Source organism: Microtus ochrogaster, chromosome 10 (genome assembly GCF_000317375.1).
Source record: "Microtus ochrogaster isolate Prairie Vole_2 chromosome 10, MicOch1.0, whole genome shotgun sequence".
Classification (NCBI taxonomy): Eukaryota; Metazoa; Chordata; class Mammalia; order Rodentia; family Cricetidae; genus Microtus; species Microtus ochrogaster.
Window position 1 is genome coordinate 39,965,319 of NC_022016.1, and position 20,563 is coordinate 39,985,881.

A 20,563-nucleotide genomic window follows, 5' to 3' on the forward strand; every position below is an offset into this window, starting at 1 on the left:
TGGAACTAGCTCTGTAGACCAGGCTGGCCTCGAACTCACAGAGATCCACCTGCCTCTGCCTCCCGAGTGCTGGGATTAAAGGCGTGGGCCACCACCGCCTGGCTGAAAAATGGGAATACAGAAAGGGGGTGAGGCGAGATACACCCAAAGATTGGTCCACAACGCCTAGTTCCTCTACCTAGGCCTCACTTCCTCAATTTACACTCAAAATAAATCTAGCATCTGGGACCAAGCACTCAATATCCGCATTTTCCAGAGGCCGTCTGTATTTAGATCAAGATCATAGCATGGCTCAACAGGTAAGGGAATAAGTTAGTCAAGGTACCCCCATTATCTGTCACAGTCTCGTCAACTCAGAACTAACAAGTCCCGGTCAGCTGACCTGTCACAATACTGAAGAGCCCCATAAACACACTGGTGATGGAAAGAGCCATTTTCTACCATTTCTATAGAATCCTCCAAAGGCAGAGCTCATCTATAGTCCTGAAAACAGTTTTGTTGTCGTCTGCAGAGAGGACGTGTGTCAAAGAGACTCGAAGAAGCTTTCTGGAAATTCCATTAGCAATGCTCTCAGTCTTGATTGGTATGGGTGTGAACACTTGCTGTACTTACCGAACTGCACTTTAATAGGGTACTTTTTTGAGTTCCACCACACCTGTGTCTCCATGGTTCTCCAGCTGGGCCTCTATGCATGCTACATTCTACCAGCAGAGCCAGTCAGTGATGGAGTAGCCAAAATGAGGACATTTTTTGAAGACCAGCTTAACTGTACCTCAAGCAACTGAATTTACGAGAAGAAAGCAGGGGTGGAGGGAGAGACCAGCTGTACTCCAAGGGGAATTCTCTCATGATAGACTTAGATACTATGTCATGTTGAGCAATACATGTAGAAGATTCATTGATGCTATTGCATGGACCAGTGGCTCTTCATTTTGTATGATATATTGTTTGTTTATATATTTCCTTATTGTTAGGGATTTAAAGTGCTTCCTGTTAGGGCCATATTTTTGGTTGTTAGACCAAAATGTCCAAGGCTAGGTACTTTATAAAGAAAAGAGGTGACATCAGGTTCATGTTTTGGAGGTCAAAGAAAATGGTACCAGTATGTATTCAGCCTTGGTGAGGGTCTCATAGTAGATGAATATGCAATAGGCAGAGCTTACACGGTGACACAGAAAGCAAGAAAGATTCTGGGGGAGGGAGCAGGCTTGTTAATGACAATCTACCCTTGTGGGACTTCCTGAGAGAAGAAGAAATACGTTAATCTTCTCTAAGCTGCACCCTCAGTGACCAAGTGACTTGCAAAAGTAGGGTGGTTTGAAAGAAAATGGCCCCCAAAGGGAGTGACACTATCAGAAGGCGTGGCCTTGTTGGTAGGTGTGGTCTTGTTGGAGAAAGTGCCTCATTTTGGGGGCAGGCTTTGAGGTCTCATTTTTCAAGCTTTACTCAGTGTGACAGTCAGTCAACTTCCTGTTGTCTCTGAGTCAAGATGTAGGATGCTCAACTCCAGCACATCTGCCTACAGTTGCCATGCTCCCTGCCATGATGACAATGGGCTCAATCTCTGAAACTGTAATTGAGCCTACCTAATTGAATGTGTTCTTTATAAGAGTTGCCATGGTCATGGTGTTTCTTTTTTTTCTGATTTTTTTTATTGATATTTATTGAGCTCTACATTTTTCTCTGCTCCCCTCCCTGCCTCTCCCCTCTCCCTTCAATCCTCCCCCAAGGTCCCCATGCTCCCAATTTACTCAGGAGATCTTGTCTTTTTATACTTTCTACTTCCATGTAGATTAGATCTATGTAAGTCTCTCTTAGTGTCCGCATTACTGTCTAAGTTCTCTGGGATTGTGGTTTGTAGGCTGGTTTTCTTTGCTTTATGTTTAAAAACCACCTATGAGTGAGTACATGTGAGATAATTGTCTTTCTGGGTCTGGGTTACCTCACTCAAAATAATGTTTTCTAGCTCCATCCATTTGTCTGCAAAATTCAAGATGTCATTATTTCTTTCTGCTGTGTAGTACTCCATTGTGTAAATGTACCACATTTTCCTTATCCATTCTTTGGTCGAGGGGCATTTAGGTTGTTTCCAGGTTCTGGCTATGACAAACAAAGCTGCTATGAACATAGCTGAATACATGTCCTTGTGGTACAATTGAGCATCCTTTGGATATATACCCAAAAGTGGTATTATTGGGTCTTGAGGAAGGTTGTTTCCTAATTTTCTGAGAAATCACCACAGTGATATCCAAAGGGACTGTACCAGCTTGCATTCCCACCAACAATGCAGAAGTGTTCTCTTTACCCCACAACCTTTCCAGCATAAGCTGTCATCGGTGTTTTTGATCTTGGCCATTCTTACAGGTGTAAGATGGAATCTCAGAGTTGTTTTGATTCACATTTCTCTGATGACTAAGGATGTTGAACATTTCCTTAAGTGTCTTTCAGCCATTTTATATTCCTTTGATGAGAGTTCTCTGTTTAGGTCTGTACTCCATTTTTTATTGAATTATGTGACCTTTTGGTATCCAATTTCTTGAGTTCTTAGTGTATTTTGGAGATCAGCCCTCTGTCTGATGTGGGGTTAGTGATCTTTTCCCATTCTGTAGGTTGTTGTTTTGTCTTGTTTACCATGTTCTTTGCTTTACAGAAGCTTTTCAGTTTCAGGAGGTCCCATTTATTAATTGTTTCTCTCAGTGTCTGTGCTGCTGGGATTCTGTTTAGGAAGTGTTTTTCTGTGCCAATGCATTCAAGTGTACTTCCCACTTTCTCTTCTATAAGGTTCAGTGTGGCTGGCTTTATGTTGAGGTCTTTGATCCATTTGGACTTGAGTTTTGTTCATGATGATAGATATGAGTCTATTTTCATTTTTCTACATGTTGATATCCAGTTATGCCAGTACCACTTGTTAAATATGCATTCTTTTTTCCATTTGATATTTTTGCTTCTTTATCAAAGATCAGGTGTTCGAAGGTGTGTGGATTGATAGCCGGGTCTTCTATTTGGTTTCATGGTCATGGTGTTTCTTTACAGCAGTAGAAAACCCTAAGTAAGACAACTAAGTTCTGGTTGTTGAAGGGCCTACCACCTGAGCTGGGCATGGTGACACATGAATCTAAGAGCAGCACTCAAGAGATGGAGGCAGGAGCAGCAGGAGCAGGAGTCAAAGGCCATCTTTGACCACAATAGATAAGTCAAGGTCAGCATGGGCTACGGGAGACTCAGTCTCAAAAATAACTAAAAAGGAAGAAATGGAGGCGCTGGAGAGATGGCTCAGTGGTTAAAGCACTGGCTACTCTTCCAGAAACCTTTGGTTCGATTCCCAGCACCCACATGGTGGTTCACAACTGTCTGTAACTCCAGTTCCAGGAGACCTGACACCCTCTTCTGGCCTCCACAGGCTCCACGCAAACTCCATGCACAGACGTACATGCAGGCAAAACACCCACAGACATGCAACAAAATAAGAAATATGAAAGAAAAAGTCCCACACCTGCCACCACCACATTGATTTTTTTCTTCCTTTGCTATTTCTTTTCTTACAAGTCTTGTGGTACCTGGTCAGTTTCATATGTTTTGCCTGGATTTGCTAGGTTACAAGGTTCTCCAACCTTTTCTGGAAAAGCTGCATGGATTTATTTATGCCACACGCTGAGCCATCTCTTCAGCTCCTTCTTTGCCTTCTTGTCACAGAAGGTGCCTGCATGGTGTAAGAAGCAGGTTCTGGGGTCGCCTGAGGCCAGAGGCCATGGCGTGGTGCCCCCGGTACATTTCTGTTTCCCCCAGTTAGTTTTGTTTTGAAAACCTAGCACTGGGCTTGGCTGGAGGAGCAGTTGGGGAAGCATTTGCCAGGAGTGGGAAGAGAATGATTTCTCGAGCCAAAATGGCTAAATACATTCTGCTGAAACCAGAAACCAGACCATATTTTCCCATACTATTTTAGTTTTGGGAGGCGCAAGTCTTTTTCAAACAATGAGAATAAAAAAAAAATATTCCAAGCTCAGCCTGTGGTTGGAAACTCCATGAGTAACCATTCCCTCAGGAAACCTCGGGGGAGAAAAACACATTTGCCGAGTCTGGTGCCGCCAGGGAGAAGTTCCCCAGCTGCTCCTTATTAAGACAGCATTCTGTGGGGCGCTTGGGCCTTGCCAGCAATGCTTCCCTGCAGCTTGGAGCTGGTCCGTCCATCTCGCCAGGTCACAAACCCAGAGCTCATCTCTGGTGTTTGCTCCGATTTAGGGACACCTTGTAACTTTTGTTACAAATTGATGTAAAATTGACACAGAATGTACCACTCCTTTAAACTGTGACATTAGCACAACATTACGCAACTATCACTTTTATCTAGTCTCTACATGCTTTGTGCTGTCCAGAAGTTTTGAAATTTTGTGCTATTATCAAGCAGTTATTCACAGTTTGCCCTTCTTCTCGGCTCCTGGCAACCACTAATCTGCTTTCTGTCTTTATGAATTTACCTCTTCTGGATGTTTCCTGTAAATGGAAGTAACATGAAATATGGCCTTGTGTGACTAGCTTATTTCACCAAACAGAATTTGTTTTTCAGTTCTGGGGATTGTACCTAGGGCCTCACCCATGATCTGTAAGCCCTCTATCACTGAGCTATAGCCCAGACCTATTTTTATTTTTTCTTTTTAGTGTTTTGAAACAGGGTCCTGGCTGTCTTGGAACTCACTAAGTAGACCAGGCTGGCCTTGAACTCACAGAGATCCACCTGCCTCTACCTCCTGAGTGCTGGGATTAAAGGCGTGCGCTGTCATGCCAGGTGCTTTTTTGTGAAACAGGGTCTCACTATCTTGTTGAACTTGTGCTCCCTCTGCCTGAGTAAGTGGGATTACTGATCCGTGTTGTGAATCCCAGCTTTCATGTTTTTGAAATTCATCAATTCATCCAGAGTGCTAGGATTCCAGGTGTGTGCTCCAACATCTAGCTTACCACAACGTTTTGCACAACACAAATGAATCCCATTTTTACAAAGGCCACAAAGATTCTTGCTTTAGCTTCACATTGGAATCACCCGTGGAGCTGTATTTGCTTGGATGGTGTGTGTTTGTGTGTATGTATGTGTATGTATGTATGTATGTATGTATGTATGTATGTATGTACGTATGTATGTGCATGATGAGACAATCTCCGAGGCCATCCTCAGGATGATTCTTTTTGAGACTGGCCTGGAACTCACCAAGTAAGACAGTCTGACTGATTAGTGAGCCCCACAGATGAGCCTCCCCAGTTCTGGGATTAGCAGTGTATGCACGATTCTGCCCGTCCTCTTCGTGTGCTTTCTGGGGATGGAAGTCGGGTCCTTTATAGCGCTTTACAGACTGCACTGCTACCGCAGCCCCACCTGTGGAACCTTAAAGATACCAAGGTACCCAGCACTTGGTAGGTAGAGATGGGAGGGTCACACATTTGAAGCTAGCCTGGCCTACATTGTGAGCTCCAGACCAATCTGAGCTATATAACAAGACCTTGCCTCAAAACCAAAAACCAAACGACAACAACAACAACAAAACAAGGGCTGAGGATGTGACGTCTAAGAGGCAGAGTGCTTTCCTAGTATGCACGAGCCCTTGGGTTTCATGATCAGCATTGACAACTAAACAGACAAACAAAACAACAGAAAAACACACCAACGTGGGGGTTTATCTTTGTTATAACTGGCTTAGGCATTATGAATTTTTTTTTAAAAAACTCCCCATGGGATTCTAATGTGTAGCCCTGGCTGGACCATCCTATGTCCTTTGCAGTTTCTCCATAGTAACAGCTTCAATATTCTGATACCTGATGTGCCAGTCAGCTTTCCATGGCCATGGTAAAAATACCTGTACTAAGAAATTGCTGAGGAGAGCCGGGCGGTGGTGGCACACACCTTTAATCCCAGCACTTGGGAGGCAGAGGCAGGCAGATCTCTGTGAGTTCGAGGCCAGCCTGGTCTACAAGGACAGGCTCTAAAACTACAGTGAAACCCTGTCTCAAAAAAACCGAGAGAGAGAGAGAGAGAGAGAGAGAGAGAGAGAGAGAGAGAGAGAGAGAGGAAGGCCTAAGTCACAAACAATCCCACACCAGTTTGGAATAGAGAGAGGAGGAGAGGATTTGTCACCTGCCTTCAGAGGCTTCAGTCTGTGACTGGATTGCTTTGGGGCTGTGGTGAAGAAGAATATGATAGTGGGGAACACATGGTGGAGCCAAGCTTCTTACTTCATGGTAGCTAGGAGGGCGTGTGTGTATGCTGAAGACCTGGTATCCCTTCACAATGGCACATACCCAGCCACCTGACTGCCTCTGAAAGGTTTCATCACCTCCCAGCAGTGCCACAGGCTGGGGGCCAAACCTTCAGCACATGAGCTTTTAGGGGATATTTAACCTAAACAGAACACCTGGTGTTTTGCTTCCTATTCTGGGACATATTTCCACTTGGTTTTGAGGGATTTGTCCCTTGATGAACTTTAATCCTGTGACAAGTGGCTTGTGGAGTCCACTTCTGGCTTGGCCCAGTGCTCTCATGGCTGTCCCAAGCAGTACAGTGTCCTGTTCCTCACAGCTGCACACAATAAGATGAGGGAACGGAGTGATGGGATGGGTTAGCCTGTCTGAGGCCTAAAAAGAAGGGAGCAACATGGGGGCTCGCAGAGACTGAAGTGGCAATCATGGAGCCTTCACGATTTTCTCGAGGTCCTCTGGATATATGTTACAGTTGGCCTGGTGTTTCTGGGGGACCCCTGACATTGTGAGTGGTGATGTCTGTGGTTCTTTTGCCTGTTTTTAGGACCCTCTTCCTCCTACTCAGTTATACTCTCCAGCCTTGATGAGAAGGTCTGTGCCTGGTCTTGCTGTATCTCATTATGCTGTCTTTAGTTGATGTCCCTGGGAAACTTACTCTTTTCTTGGTGGCGGGGAGAGATGGTGGGAAATGGATCTGGGGGAGAGGGAGGTGTTGGTGGGGCAACTGGGAGGAGGAGAGGGAGGGGAAATTGTGGTTGGGATGTATTTTATGAGTGTAGTATGGAGCTGCGGCCACTTCCCGCCACCCGGCTCCTGGCCACTGGCTATCTTTACCCAAAATAATTACACGGAAACTGTATTCTTTTAAACACTGCCTGGCCCATTAGCTCTAGCCTCTTACTGGCTAACTCTCACATCTTGATTAACCCATTTCTATTAATCTGTGTAGCACCACGAGGTGGTGGCTTATCAGGAAGGATCTTAACCTGCATCCATGTTGGAGAGGAGAGCTATATCATCTGCCTCACTTCCCTTCTTCCCAGCATTCTGTTCTGTCTACTCCATGTATCTAAGTTCTGCCCTATCAGGCCAAGCAGTATTTTTTATTAATTAACCAATGAAAGCAACAGATAGATAAAGACACTCCCACATCATATGAGATAAGAGCAAATAAAAATTAAAAAAGAAAGCTGGGCAGTGGTGGCGCAAGCCTTTAATGCCAGCACTCAGAAGGCAGAGGCAGGCAGATCTCTGTGAGTTCGAGACCAGCCTGGTCTACAGAGCAAGTTCCAGGACAGGTAGGGCTACAAAGAGAAACTCTATCAAAAAACCAAACCAAACCAAACCAAAAACAAACAAAAAGAAGGGAGCAGAATGAGAAAGTGGGGGTGAGAGCACCCAAAGACCCAAAGCATACGAGAAAAGTAGGGCAGCAGGACATGTCCTTGGGGAAGGGTGTGAAGAAGGAATGTTTGGAAAGCCTCATGGCCGACGATGCCAGGCCCATCTCGAGTGTTTCTAGTCCTCCCCTCCCCTCCCTTAGACCAAAGAGGAAAGCTCTTCTGGTTTCCAGATGGATCTGTCCCCAGAATACCGCTGTGAGAGGAGACATTGCTAAGCAACTAACAAATGAGTTGACTTTCTGTTCTCACAGACTGTGATCTTTGTTTTAATTGGGCAAATGGGCTTTTCTGGCCAAGGGTTTCCCACGGAACTCAGCTCAGGACAGCCAAGGAGACTTGTTTCTGGAATCATCACTGCTGATACTGAGAGACAGCACCTCCCATCTGGAGGTGGAAAAGCCAGGGCCGCCCTGACCCTTTTCAATCCCCTCTTACAAACTTTCTGGGCAAGGAAAGGGGAGGAATTTCCTTTTGGTTCTGAATTCAGGTTATTTTCTTGGGCAAGGTGAATTGTTCACAGTTCCTCAGAGGCAAGGAGGAGGGAGGCCATACTACAAAATGAAGGGGTCTGGTTGTGTTAGCTTTCCATTTCTGGACCAAATACTCAAATAGACAGTTTACAAGGAGGGAGGGCTTATTGAACTTAGCACTTCCAAGGCCTCCATTCCTGGCCACTTGGCTCTGCTGCTTTAGGCCTGAGATGGCACAGTATATCATGGTGGCTGGCAGGTGGCAGAAGAAGACCACTCAACTAAATTCGGTAATCAAAGGGAGAGAAAGGCCCGGGGCTGGGATCCTAATAGTCTCTTCAAGGACACCTCTCCCTCCAAAGACCTATTCTAGTCAGCCCCATTTCTTAAAGGTTTCTCCTAGCAGTTTCAGGGGTTGTGGGCCTAGTTTTAGCATGTGGGCCTTTGGAAAGATATTTCAAAGCCAAACTATAGCACCTGCGTTGGGCTGTTGCCTAAGGATTTTTACCAGTAAGATGGCTAAGCGAGTAAAGTGTTTGCCACCAAGACTGATGACCCAAGTTTGAACCTTAGAACCCACATGGTACAAGGGGAGAAATGACTCCCACAAGCTGTCCTCTGACCTCCATATGCATGCTGTGGCACACATGTGTGTATATGCATACGTGTGCATGCACAAACACACAAATGAATAGAAAAAATCTGGCTGCAAACTCTAGGACCTACTTATAGGCTGCAGAGGCTAGTGGGAGCTTATTTGCTGACATTAGGTATTCTTAGCATTCTTCAACAGAAGCTTCACTGACAGGAGAAATGCCTATATCAGGAAGTGGGCAAGTCTAGCACAGACCCCAGCCATTGCCCTTTCATGGGTCACCTGCACATGGGAAACATGTGAGGAGTCAGGTGCCAGCAATTCCAGCATGCAGATATTTTTTTAAATTTTTTTAGATTTATTTATTTATTATGTGCATACTGTTCTGCCTGCTTGTATGCCTGTAGGCCAAAAGAAGGCGCCAGATCTCATTACAGATGGTTGTGAGCCACCATATGGTTGCTGGGAATTGAACTCAGGACCTTTGAAAGAGTAGCCAGTGCTTTTAACCTCTGAACCATCTCTCCAGCCCCAGCATGCAGATCTTTTATTTTATTTATTTTTTTCTTTTTCTTCACCACTGTATATATCTGAAAGCAAGTGACTCTCCTGCCATTCTGGCCAGAAGATGGTTTCTGCCTGAGGTCTCCTTCTGTTTCTAAATCTTGCTCGCTGGCTTGACCAATCTAGGTCACTTCCTCTGGGCCCTAAATGCTAGACAAAGTGATGAAGGAGAGTTCCTGGCTTCTAGGTGAATGTGGAAAGATACTGAAAAGGCAGCATCCTTTCTGCTGTCGCATGACTACTATAACCAGTGATCATTTGGCTGTAAGGAACAGAATTCACTTGCAGATGGCTTCAATGGATTTCTGAAACAGGAACAGGGCAATAACACAGAAAGTTCTAGCAAGGCCCTGTGGGGACTCAAATCTATTGCTCTCTCTACACGAGTGTACTGAACATCTGGATTGCATTCCTAGTGGGCTACAATGAGGAGGGAGGCAGGGTCTTTTGGGAGGTGATAAGAAACTCTCAAAACTGGAAATTTTGGGGGGTGGGGGTGGGAGGAACAGGGTCTTACTATGTATCCATAGCTGGCCTGGAGCTCAGAGAGATTTGCCTGTTTCTGCCTCCCTAGTGCTGAGATGAAAGGTGTGCGCACCACGCCTGGCCCAGCATTGGTATGTTTATAAGGGAGATGTTGGAGAGCTCCTCCACTCCTTCAGCCATGAAGACAAAGCAAGAAGAAGCCAGCCCCCACCAGCCACTGAATTTGCTTTGATTTGGACCTCCCCAGCCAGCAGAACCATGGGAAATGTTTGTTTACTAGCAAGTTACCCCGGTTTAGGACACTCGGCTATGGCACTCCTCACACTGCCCTTGGCTTCTGCCTCTGCATTGCTTCGAGTCATGTGTTGCTGTGCTGTGTTTTGTTCATTTGGGGATTTGTTTATTAGACAGAACATACTCTAGCTCAAGCTGACCTCAGACTCGTTATGTAGCCAATGATGGTCTTGAACTCCAGATTCTCCTGCCTTCATCCTCCAAGTGCTGGGATTACAGGCCTGTATCGCTACACACATATCACACGTGGCTTCCATACAAACCCCAGCCCCGGTATTCGACGGGCTTGCACTCACAAGGGCTTGCTGGCCAGCGGCTTAGCACTTGTTCCATTTTCATACAGAAGGAATGGATCCAATTAGATGTGCTTACATCAAAGTGGAATGGTGCAAACAGCTGTGCCTGGGAGGAGGCAGCAGAGACCCACGGGACTTTGAGTGGGGCATGTTTTCTTAGAAACGGTGCTTGGTAACAATTGCTGTAGAAGCATGGACAATGAGTGCTGGAAGGCTCCTCAAAGGTCAGAATGTGCTGTTCTTTCATATCAAAGCCGGTCACAGCAGCTCACATTAGGTGTGTGGGCTGGGAGACAGTAAGGCTCAGTGGAAAGAGAAACAAAAATTAATGCCATTTATCTCCACCCATTTCACTTTCCTTTTTGAGATCAGGAGAACAATGCTTAGATGTAAGGCTGTAAGAATTGATGAAATAATGTCCTGTATCTATGAACAAACACTTATTAAACCTGAGTTTTACAGCTGGGCCTGATGGCATACAGTTGTCATTTCAGAATTTGAGAGGCTGAAGCAAGGGGATTGTAAGTTCAAAGCCAGACTGGACTACAAGTGAAATACTGTTTCAAATTTTAAAAACTTGGTTATTATGTGAGAAAAAGAAGTCTGTAAAATCTGAGTGGCATTATACATGTTTGTGTCACCCATATGACATATGTTGCCACAGTTCCTGAACTATTTCCTATATTCACGGTTTATGGGAGCTTGCTCATTGTGCATGGTGTGAGGTAGGGGCTGAGATTCTTTTGATTTTCTAGGGATTACAATATGCAGGTCTAATTTGTCCTGGTGGATCTCTAACTAATCTTTGTAACATGAGGGGCAGGCTTGTTGTGGTTTCTGTCCTGCCCAGTTCCCATAGCTGGTAAGCCCCAAAGAAATTCACACAGAGATTCTATATTAATGATAAACTGATTGGCCCATTAGCTCAAGCTTCTTATTAGCTCTGGTAGCTTATATTAACCCATTATTCTTATCTGTGTTAGCCACCTGGCTCAGTACCTTTTTCAGCGGGGCAGGTCACATCCTGCTTCTTTGGTGGTCTGGGCAGGACTCGGAGGAATGGGCTTCCTCCTTCTTAGAATTCTCCTGTTCTCATTGCCCCACCTCTGCTTCATGTCTGATTGGCGTGCCTATACTTCCTGCCTGGCCAATCAGCATTTATTTAGAACATGATTGACAGAATACAGACAATTCTCCCACACCAAATCTTATTACCATAAATTTGGAGAGTCTGGGTTGAGTTGCTAAATGTTACCAGCGAGCTTGGAGACCCTTTCAGAAGTCTTAGTCTGAATTTTGTTAAGAAAAGAATTTGGCCAGGCATGGTGGCATGTGCCTTTAATCCCAGCACTGGAGAGGTAGAGGCAGGTGGATCTCTGTACATTAAAGGCCAGCATGGTCTACACAGGGAGTTCCAGGACAGCTAGGGCTATGTAGTGAGACTTTGTCTCAAAAAAAAATGAGAATAGAGTGAAAAAAATATTGAGAACAATTTTATTAGATTTTGAGAAAAACAACAATAACAACCACAAAAAAACCACCAAAGCAGGTAAGGTGCAAAGGAGCGCAAAGGAGCCTGCTTCGAATAGACACAGAAGAAAAGGGCGTGACACTTGTCTGAGTAATTCAGGAAGGCAGACTAACCTTCTGGAAACTACTGGCCTTCAGGGCGGAAGTTGGGGGAAGGAAGACTACACTAGCTCTCTAAAAGGGATCCATTATACCCTAGCTTTTTAGTCTGGCTTAAGGTGAACCTGTCTTCTTGAGAGGTGTTCCCTTGGCTAGGTGATTGGACAGCTCAACTGGATTCTCTTTTTTTTTTTTTTTTTTTTTGGTTTTTCGAGACAGGTTTTCTCTGTGGCTTTGGAGCCTGTCCTGGAACTAGCTCTGTAGACCAGGCTGGTCTCGAACTCACAGAGATCCGCCTGTCTCTGCCTCCTGAGTGCTGGGATTAAAGGCGTGCGCCACCACAGCCCGGCTCAACTGGATTTTGAAGTTTTGGCAGCTTGGAATGTTAGGTCTCTATCCAGGTGGGAGAAATAGCTCTCTTAAATTGACCTCTTCACAGATCAAAGCTATTGTCAACAGTCTTTGGAGCCTGTCCTGGAACTTGCTCTTGTAGCCCAGGCTGGCCTTGAACTCACAGAGATCTGCCTGCCTCTGCTTCCCAGGTGCTGGGATTAAAGGTGTGTGCCACTACCGCCTGGTAAATGGAAGATCTTTATAAAAGTAATACATGCTTCTTTTCATCTTTTATATTACTTTGTCATATTTTCCTTCGTGTTTGTTATAAACTCATAATACATTGCTATTTTTGTTGTAAACAATCACTTGGTTGTAAGCAATTAAGGTGAGAAGAGAGAGGTTTTGTATGTTTAAAGACCATCTACCATTTCCATTGTTCTCCATTGTCTTCTTATAGCTTTTGTCTACCTTCCTTTGCCTTCAAGCAGGCCCATAGACAATTTACATTAGGATTACCAAGGAAAGGCTTATTATAAACATGCTAAAAGAATTCACAGGGAAAGCATAGGGAACATGACTTTCAAAAGAGAGACAGGAACTAAAAATGAGGGCTGAAGAGATGGCTTAGCGAGGAAACACAATCAATTCCTAGCACCCACATAAAAAAGCAGGAGCTGCAAGATTACAGCCTGTAAGCCCATTGCTGAGGAGGCATGATGGAGGAAGGTCATTGGTTACTTAAATAAAGAAGCTGCTTGCCCTGATAGGTTAAAACATAAGGTGGGAGGAGTAAACAGTGCAGAATGCTGGGAGGAAGAGGAAGTGAGGTCAGACTCGATAGCTCTCCTCTCGGGGGCAGACGCCTCAGAGAGAGACGAGATGCTCCACTCTTGCGGGCAGAGGCGAGAGCTCTGCTCTCTGAGGCACACGTGATGAAGCTCCAACCCAGGATGGACGTAGGCTAGAATCTCCCTGGTAAGCCACCTTGTGGGCTACAGCAGATTATTAGAGATGGGCTAGTCCAGGTGCGAGAGTTAGCCTAAAAGAGGCTAGATAGAAATGGCCAAGCAGTGCTTAAAAGAATACAGTGTCCGTGTAATTATTTCGGGGCATAAGCTAGCCGGAGACGGCCAGGGTACTGGGGACGCAGCCCCGCCGCTCCTATTTCAACAGAGGCAGAGACAAGGGGCTCTCTAGTCTAACTAAATGGGAGACCTCCAGGTTCAGCAGGAAACTGTCTCAATATGGTGGTCACTGAGGGAGATCCTTTTTTGTTGACCTCTGTCCTCCATGAACACACTTGCATCTACAAGTGTACAAACACACATGCATACCCAAAGCAGATTTACTTGTATGGCTATGCCATATTCGTTCAGCCACTCATCTGTTGATGTGCTTGCTGTATCTCTTGGATGGCAGGAAGACTGGGCTGTGAGTGTTTCCGGCCCCGTGTTGGTAAACACCTGCTTACAACTAACTCCTTTTGTTATATCCTTAGGCTTGGATCCCTCTGTTAGATCTTGTAACTTTCCCCCACCCCCTACTGATGAGCCCCATTTTTATAAAGTAGGTCTGCTTAGGTCTTTGGTTTCTTACTTTGAATGCATATTGGAATCAGTCCCTTGGAGCTTTACAAATAGCAGTGCCCGGTCTCACCCCTAAAGATCTTGATAGTATTAGCTTGGGTTTGAGAGTATTACAAAGGCCCATGTAATTCCAACGTGAAGCCCAGGTTGGCCTCTCTGCCTCTGCCTCCTAAGCGCTTGGACTAAAGGTGTGTGCCAACACCTTCTTCCTCCTGCCTCTCAACAATCCACTGAACTATGATCCAATCATCTGTCGAAGCCCACCAGCTGGCAGCTGAGCTTTTCCTGTATGAGGCTTTGAGGCATAATGTTTAGATTCAAACTATAACAACATGGCTCAAATTTTTAATCATAAAAAAGAATATAGAGCAGATGGGCATGGTGGCACTCGCCTTTAATCCCAACACTTGGGAGGTAGAAGCAAGCAGATCTGTTCGAGCTCAGCCTGGTCTGTAGCAAGTTCCAAGATACCCAGGGCTATGCAAAGAAACCCTGTCTCGAAAATCCAAAGGAAACAAATACACCAAAAAACCAACCAACTTGTAGCATGAATAATAAAAACCCACAGTCAGATATAGGGGTTAAAGCTGAAGGTCAGAGAGGCAGAGCAGTAAGCCACTAGAGAGACCTTTACCCTCTACCAATGCTCAGACCAAAGGGGCGACTGCCTACACTGCACTGTGTCTCCACCAAATATCAGACTCCACACTCCAGTGAGTTCCTGTCTCTTCTCCTTTATATGCCTCTCTCTGCCTGGCCATATCGCTTCTGTCCCCATCTCCCTAGTGCTGAGATTAAAAGTATGTGCCTCCCAAACACTGGGATGAAAGGTTTGAGCCACCACCACCTGGATCTGTTTCTGGATTGATCTTGTGTAGCCCAGGGTAGCCTTGAACTCACAGAGATGAGTTCATCTACCTCTGTCTCCTGAGTCCTGGGATTAAAGATGTGTGTCACCACTCCCTGACCTCTAGTGGCTTAGATTTGCACTCTAATCTTCAGGCAAGCTTTATTTATTAATATACAAATAAAATACCACTGCATCAACCCCCCCAAAAAAAACAAGCAAATAAACCCCCCAAAAGGCAATATACAATGAAAAGCTTCATTCCACATCTCTTGATCTCTTGAAAGCATTTAAAATCATTAGCAACCACCTTTTTGATCTTTTGCATTATACATATAGTATAGTTAATACTACGGCTCAAGTTATAGTTGTGAGCCACCTTCTTGTAATCCTATGAGTTGTCTACAACTTAAAACAAATGACATTCTTTGGCAAGAATCTTACAAAGGAAGGCATCAATTCCATTTACTTCTGCAAACATTTATTGACCATACTGTGTGCTTGGAACAATGCTGGCTGTTCAGCGGGGATAAACGAGTCATGGGATTGAGAGCAGACTTTTCTTAATTATAAAGGAGAAGCGAGTAGAATGAAGGGCTGTTAGTAAGGAAATTGAGACTTCAACTTGACCTAGTTGGAAGGGTTGATGAGAACAGGTTACCCATTGTTCTGCAGAGGACTGTAGTTGAGGTTCTTGGCCCTGCCTCCCTAGCAGGGTATACCAATCAACAGAGATCTTATTCACAGCCATTCTGATGGTATAGGTTCCAAGAATCTTGCTGGCAGCTTAATGTCTATTTCACAATTTTTAGGGAGAAGGGAAAGCTATATCAAGCTTCCTTAACAGCAGAATATCGAAGTAGCCTGTTTTCAATTGAATGCTCAAAGACAAATCTGGAATGGCCGAATCCCCCCCCCCCTTGGAACAGCTGAGAAACCATGGAGTGCTCCCAACAGATGAACTGTGGGGCTGAGTAAGCCTATAGAGGTGGCAGCAAGCACCTTGAACATACCCTGTGTTGTCTTTGCCTTCAGGTTCCCACAGTGGCTTAGAGAGGCAAGGTACTGTGAACATGATGGGGGGGGGGCATGACAGAACAGGGGTGTTTGCTGGAAATTGGGCACATTTACACCTGGACACTCCTTTTTCTTATATAAACTGTGAAATTGAATACTGCCTGAAACCACTTGTCTGGAACACCAAATGGTCCATCTGTCAGTGCTGCTTTCTCTCTTCTCTTCCTTCTCTTTTCTACAGGTTCTTATGTGTCCTTGGCTGGCCTGGAACTCACTGTGTAGCTGGAGATGAATTTGAGATCCTCCTGCCCCTACTTCCTGAGTGTTGGCATTACAGGCATGTACCATACACTCAGTTTATATAGGGCTATAGATGAACCCAGGGCTTTGTGTGTCTTAGCCAAGTACTCTGTCTTTTCTATTGGTCCTCAGACTAGGCTTGGGACCACAGTCTTGCACGAGGAAGCACATAATGATATCCTGTTTGTTGTCAATGGCAACCATACTGGGAGAGGGCAGGTTCTGATGACTTTATTTGATCATCCACTTGAATTTGCAGAACAAAATTTATAAGCATTTTTCTTTCCCAGTATAATGTAAACAAGTTTCTAAAGAGTAAGCTGATGAATGGAATTTAACTACAGTGTCCATAATCAAATCTTTGGAGACATAGGATGTCACTGATAGTGTATTTAATATGCTATCTTTGAAATAATGGTCCATATAGTGCTGGCGAGATGGCTTAGCAGGTAAGAGCATCTGCCACCAAGCTAGAGACCTGAGTTTGATTCCTGGGACCCACATGATAGAAAGGAGAAAACTGACTCCTGTAAGTTGTCTTCTGACCTCTGCATGTAAACACCCCCCACACACACAGGCACAAAATAAAATAAAGCAAGATGGAGAAAAAAGAGAAATAGGCATTCTCGTGGGGACAGGAAAATAAAAGGTTCTCATGCCCTTAATTCATAACCTGATAACCCAGCAGGAGTCTCTTTTCCCTTATAGACAACGTATGGCATGTGCTTGTCCTTTATCACAAGATAACAAGAAACCCTGCAGAGTGACTCACCAGCCACTGACCATGGTGATTAACAAAACCCACTGGACCCCATACCGCCCAAACAACCCAGTCAAATGCCTGCACCTAACCCGGATCCCCCACAATGTGTCGCGCCCCCCCCCCACTTCCTTCCAGTTGAACTTGTCTGAGAGTTCATTCTGTTTCAGTTTTTTTCCCCTGCCATCACTGGGATCTGAGGGTATCCTTAATTTTTAACTTTCAAGTGACTGTTAAAGAAAAAGAAAAAGAAGACAATAGGCTTTTCTTTCATTTGCAACCCCCTTGCTCTTTAATTCTTCCTTTTTTCATGAGGCTTAATGGACTCACTGGGAGTTTTTAAAAATTGAATTTTTATGGTGAAAGGGGCCAATGACACCAATAAAAATATAGCCACATTAAAAAGGTAAAACATTTGACATTAACTTCAATATTTAACCCAATGTATCATATAAAAACACCATTTCAATATGTAACCTATACTTAATTGTTGATGTAATATTTTACTTTTTTGGCACCCTCTATATACTTGTATTGCTCAATTTGGGCTGGGCACATTCCATATGGTTAGGGGCCCATGTGGCTATTGGCCACTGCACTGGGCAGCACAGGGCTTAAAGTAGGGTATAGTGACATCCACAGAGATTCCCCTCCCCACACAAGCGACTAAGCTTCTAGTGACATTCTAAAAGCATACTGTGATGATACAGGCGAGGAAGCTTAGAGAAAAGGGACGCAGGGACTATAGCATAGCTTTTGCTGATTAAGGCAATTGGAAGCAAAGGGGAGGGCACTAGAGGTGGGAAATGTATGCTGGTAAGCATATGGGAAGAGGTCATTTGATGATGCAGCACTTGGTGGAGGGTCTGCGACTTGCTACTGGGGTGACTTCTGACTACTGTTCTTTGTCTTTTCTTCTTCTGGCCCCTTTCTTGTCCAGCGGTGGTCTTCGGCCTGCCCTGCACCCGGGCCACCGAGGCCTGTTTGCAGGCCTGTCCTGCGGCCTGCAGGTGCCGCGGCATGGAGCGTGGCTGCTCCGTGCATTGCGACCGTGCTGGTCTCCTGCGGGTGCCCACTGAGTTTCCCTGCGAGGCGGTCTCCATCGACCTGGACCGGAATGGCCTGCGCATGCTGGGCGAGCGGGCCTTTGGCACACTACCGTCATTGAGCCGCCTGTCGCTGCGCCACAACAACCTGTCCTTCATCACGCCTGGCGCCTTCAAGGGTCTACCGCGCTTGGCCGAGCTGCGCCTGGCGCACAATGGTGAGCTGCGCTATCTGCATGCCCGAACCTTCGCGGCGCTCGGTCGCCTGCGCCGCCTGGACCTGGCGGCCTGCCGCCTGTTCAGCGTGCCCGAGCGTCTCCTGGCCGAGCTGCCCGCCCTGCGCGAGCTCACGGCCTTCGACAATCTGTTCCGTCGCGTGCCCGGAGCGCTCCGCGGCCTGGCTAACCTGACGCACGCGCACTTGGAGCGCAGCCGCATCGAGGCCGTGGCCTCCAGCTCCTTGCGGGGCTTGAGGCACCTGCGCTCTCTCAGCCTGCAGGCCAACCGCGTGCGGGCTGTGCACGCAGGGGCCTTTAGCGACTGCGGAGCCCTAGAGCACCTGCTGCTCAATGACAACCTGCTGGCCGCGCTGCCTGCCGCTGCCTTCCTAGGCCTGCGCCGCCTGCGCACACTCAATCTGGGTGGCAACAAGCTGGGCCGAGTGGCGCGGTCCTGGTTCTCCGACCTGGCAGAGCTCGAGCTGCTTTACCTGGACCGCAACAGCATCACTTTTGTGGAGGAAGGCGCCTTCCAGAACCTTTCGGGTCTCCTGGCCCTGCATCTCAATGGCAACCGCCTCACTGTGCTCTCCTGGACCGCTTTCCAGCAAGGCTTCTTTCTGGGCCGCCTCTTCCTCTTCCGCAACCCTTGGCGTTGTGACTGCCATCTGGAGTGGCTGCACAATTGGATGGATGGCTTGGGGCGTGTGGCTGATGTGGCATGTGCCTCCCCAGGTTCTGTGGCTGGCCTGGACCTCAGCCAGGTGGTCTTTGAGCACTCCTCTGATGGCTTGTGTATGGACCCCGAGGAGATGAACTTCACCACATCCAGCCCAGGCCCCAGTCCAGAGCCAGTGGCCACCACCGTGAGCAGGTTCAGTAGCCTCCTCTCCAAGCTGCTGGCCCCTAGGGCCCCTGTGGAGGAAGTAGCCAACACCACCTGGGAGCTGGTCAACGGCTCACTGTATGACAGCCTTCCCTCCCTTGGAGTGGAGGTCTTAGGCTGCAGGGCCATGTTTCTGTTCGTCTCTTGCCTCTTGCTAACCCTAGCACAGTCTGTAGTGTTCAGCCTACAGAGGAATTGACTTTGCCACACTGAAGTGACCCAAACCACTTTGGTCAACAGGGAAAGGCTTACTTGGCTGTGATTTGGAGTGTCTGTAGTGAGAAGAGAGGGAATACGATTGGGGTTGGTGACAAAAGTTATTGCTCCAAAGATAGCCCTAGGCAGAGGAGCACTCTGGGAAATGGCGCCTAAGTGGGTATACGTTTCTGCTCTTCTCACATGGGCATCCATTGAAGAAGAGAAGAATGAGCATGCTCTCTTGGGTGGGTAGATGAGGAATGGAAGCTCCCGGAACTCCCATCCTTCCACCTCCAGGCAACAATATCCACGAGCCCTAAATTAAAGCCGGACTCGATCGGCTAAGTACTAAGAACTCATCACCTCTTCTGCTCCAGTAGCCCACTAAACCCAGTCCATATCTTTTCTACCTTCTGCTCCCAGGGGCTTAGGAACAACAAGGTTCAGGAAGGCGGACAGGCCATTAGAGAAGGAGCCTGGGAAAGAGACTGAGATCCAAAGCAGGCAGTGATTGCTGAGGTCTGAGGTGTTCCATTAAGAGGAATGGAAAACAGACTCATGTCTTTTATACCACAATTGATCTCTTACTATAGGCACTGTCAGACCTATAGTAAGGTGTGTTTGTGGACCACATTTATAAAATGCTAAAATTAAAGTTAGACCAGTTTCTCTAATGTAAGACTTTTCAGTCTTTCAAATGCTATTGTGAACTTTCAATGTATTGTGAACTTTCAAGGAAGAACAAATCCTCTTTTCTGGTTCTCCTAGCTACCTGCCTTCTCATCTCCTCAAGAAACAGCTGCCTGAGGTCTCCAGGATGGGCAATAAACAGGATGCTTCTCCAGCCACATCTCTCTGAGCATGAGCCCACCAACTCCCAGCTCTCCCCTTTCCCATGTCGTCCCATGCCCACAGGAAGCAGCCAGACTTGAGCTGGTGCCCCTTTATCCAAGGAAATGTTTGGTTGAGTGTAGTGATAAGAGCGGCGGGGCTGCGTCCCCAGCACCCCAGCCGCTTGGCTAGCTTATGCCCCAAAATAATTACACGGACACTGTATTCTTTTAGACACTACTTGGCCCATTAGCTCTAGCCCTTACTGGCTAATTCTGATATCCTGATCAACCCATTTCTAATAATCTGTGAGCACCGGTCTTAGTGAGCACCGGTCTTACCGGGAAGATTCTAGCCTACGTCCATCCTGGGTTGGAGCTTCATCGCGAGTGTCTGCCTGGGAGGGGGGAGGATGGCGTCTCTCTGAGGCGTCTGCCCCTGAGAGGAGAGCTGTCAAGTCTCTGCTCACTTCCTCTTCCTCCCAGCATTCTGTTCTGTTTACTCCTCCCGCCTATGTTTTAACCTATCAGGGCAAGCAGCTTCTTTATTTAATTAACC

The 20,563-nt window shown here is 46.4% G+C and overlaps 1 protein-coding gene across 1 annotated transcript; it reads left to right on the forward strand.

Moving 5' to 3' along the window:
- The first annotated feature begins 10,996 nt into the window (after window positions 1-10,996).
- Window positions 10,997-19,175, forward strand: Nyx (nyctalopin). Its single transcript, XM_005353370.1, has 2 exons — window positions 10,997-11,069; window positions 17,767-19,175. Exons 1-2 carry the CDS (start codon window positions 10,997-10,999, stop codon window positions 19,173-19,175), a joined length of 1,482 nt encoding a protein of 493 aa, XP_005353427.1.
- Window positions 19,176-20,563: the final 1,388 nt, after the last annotated feature.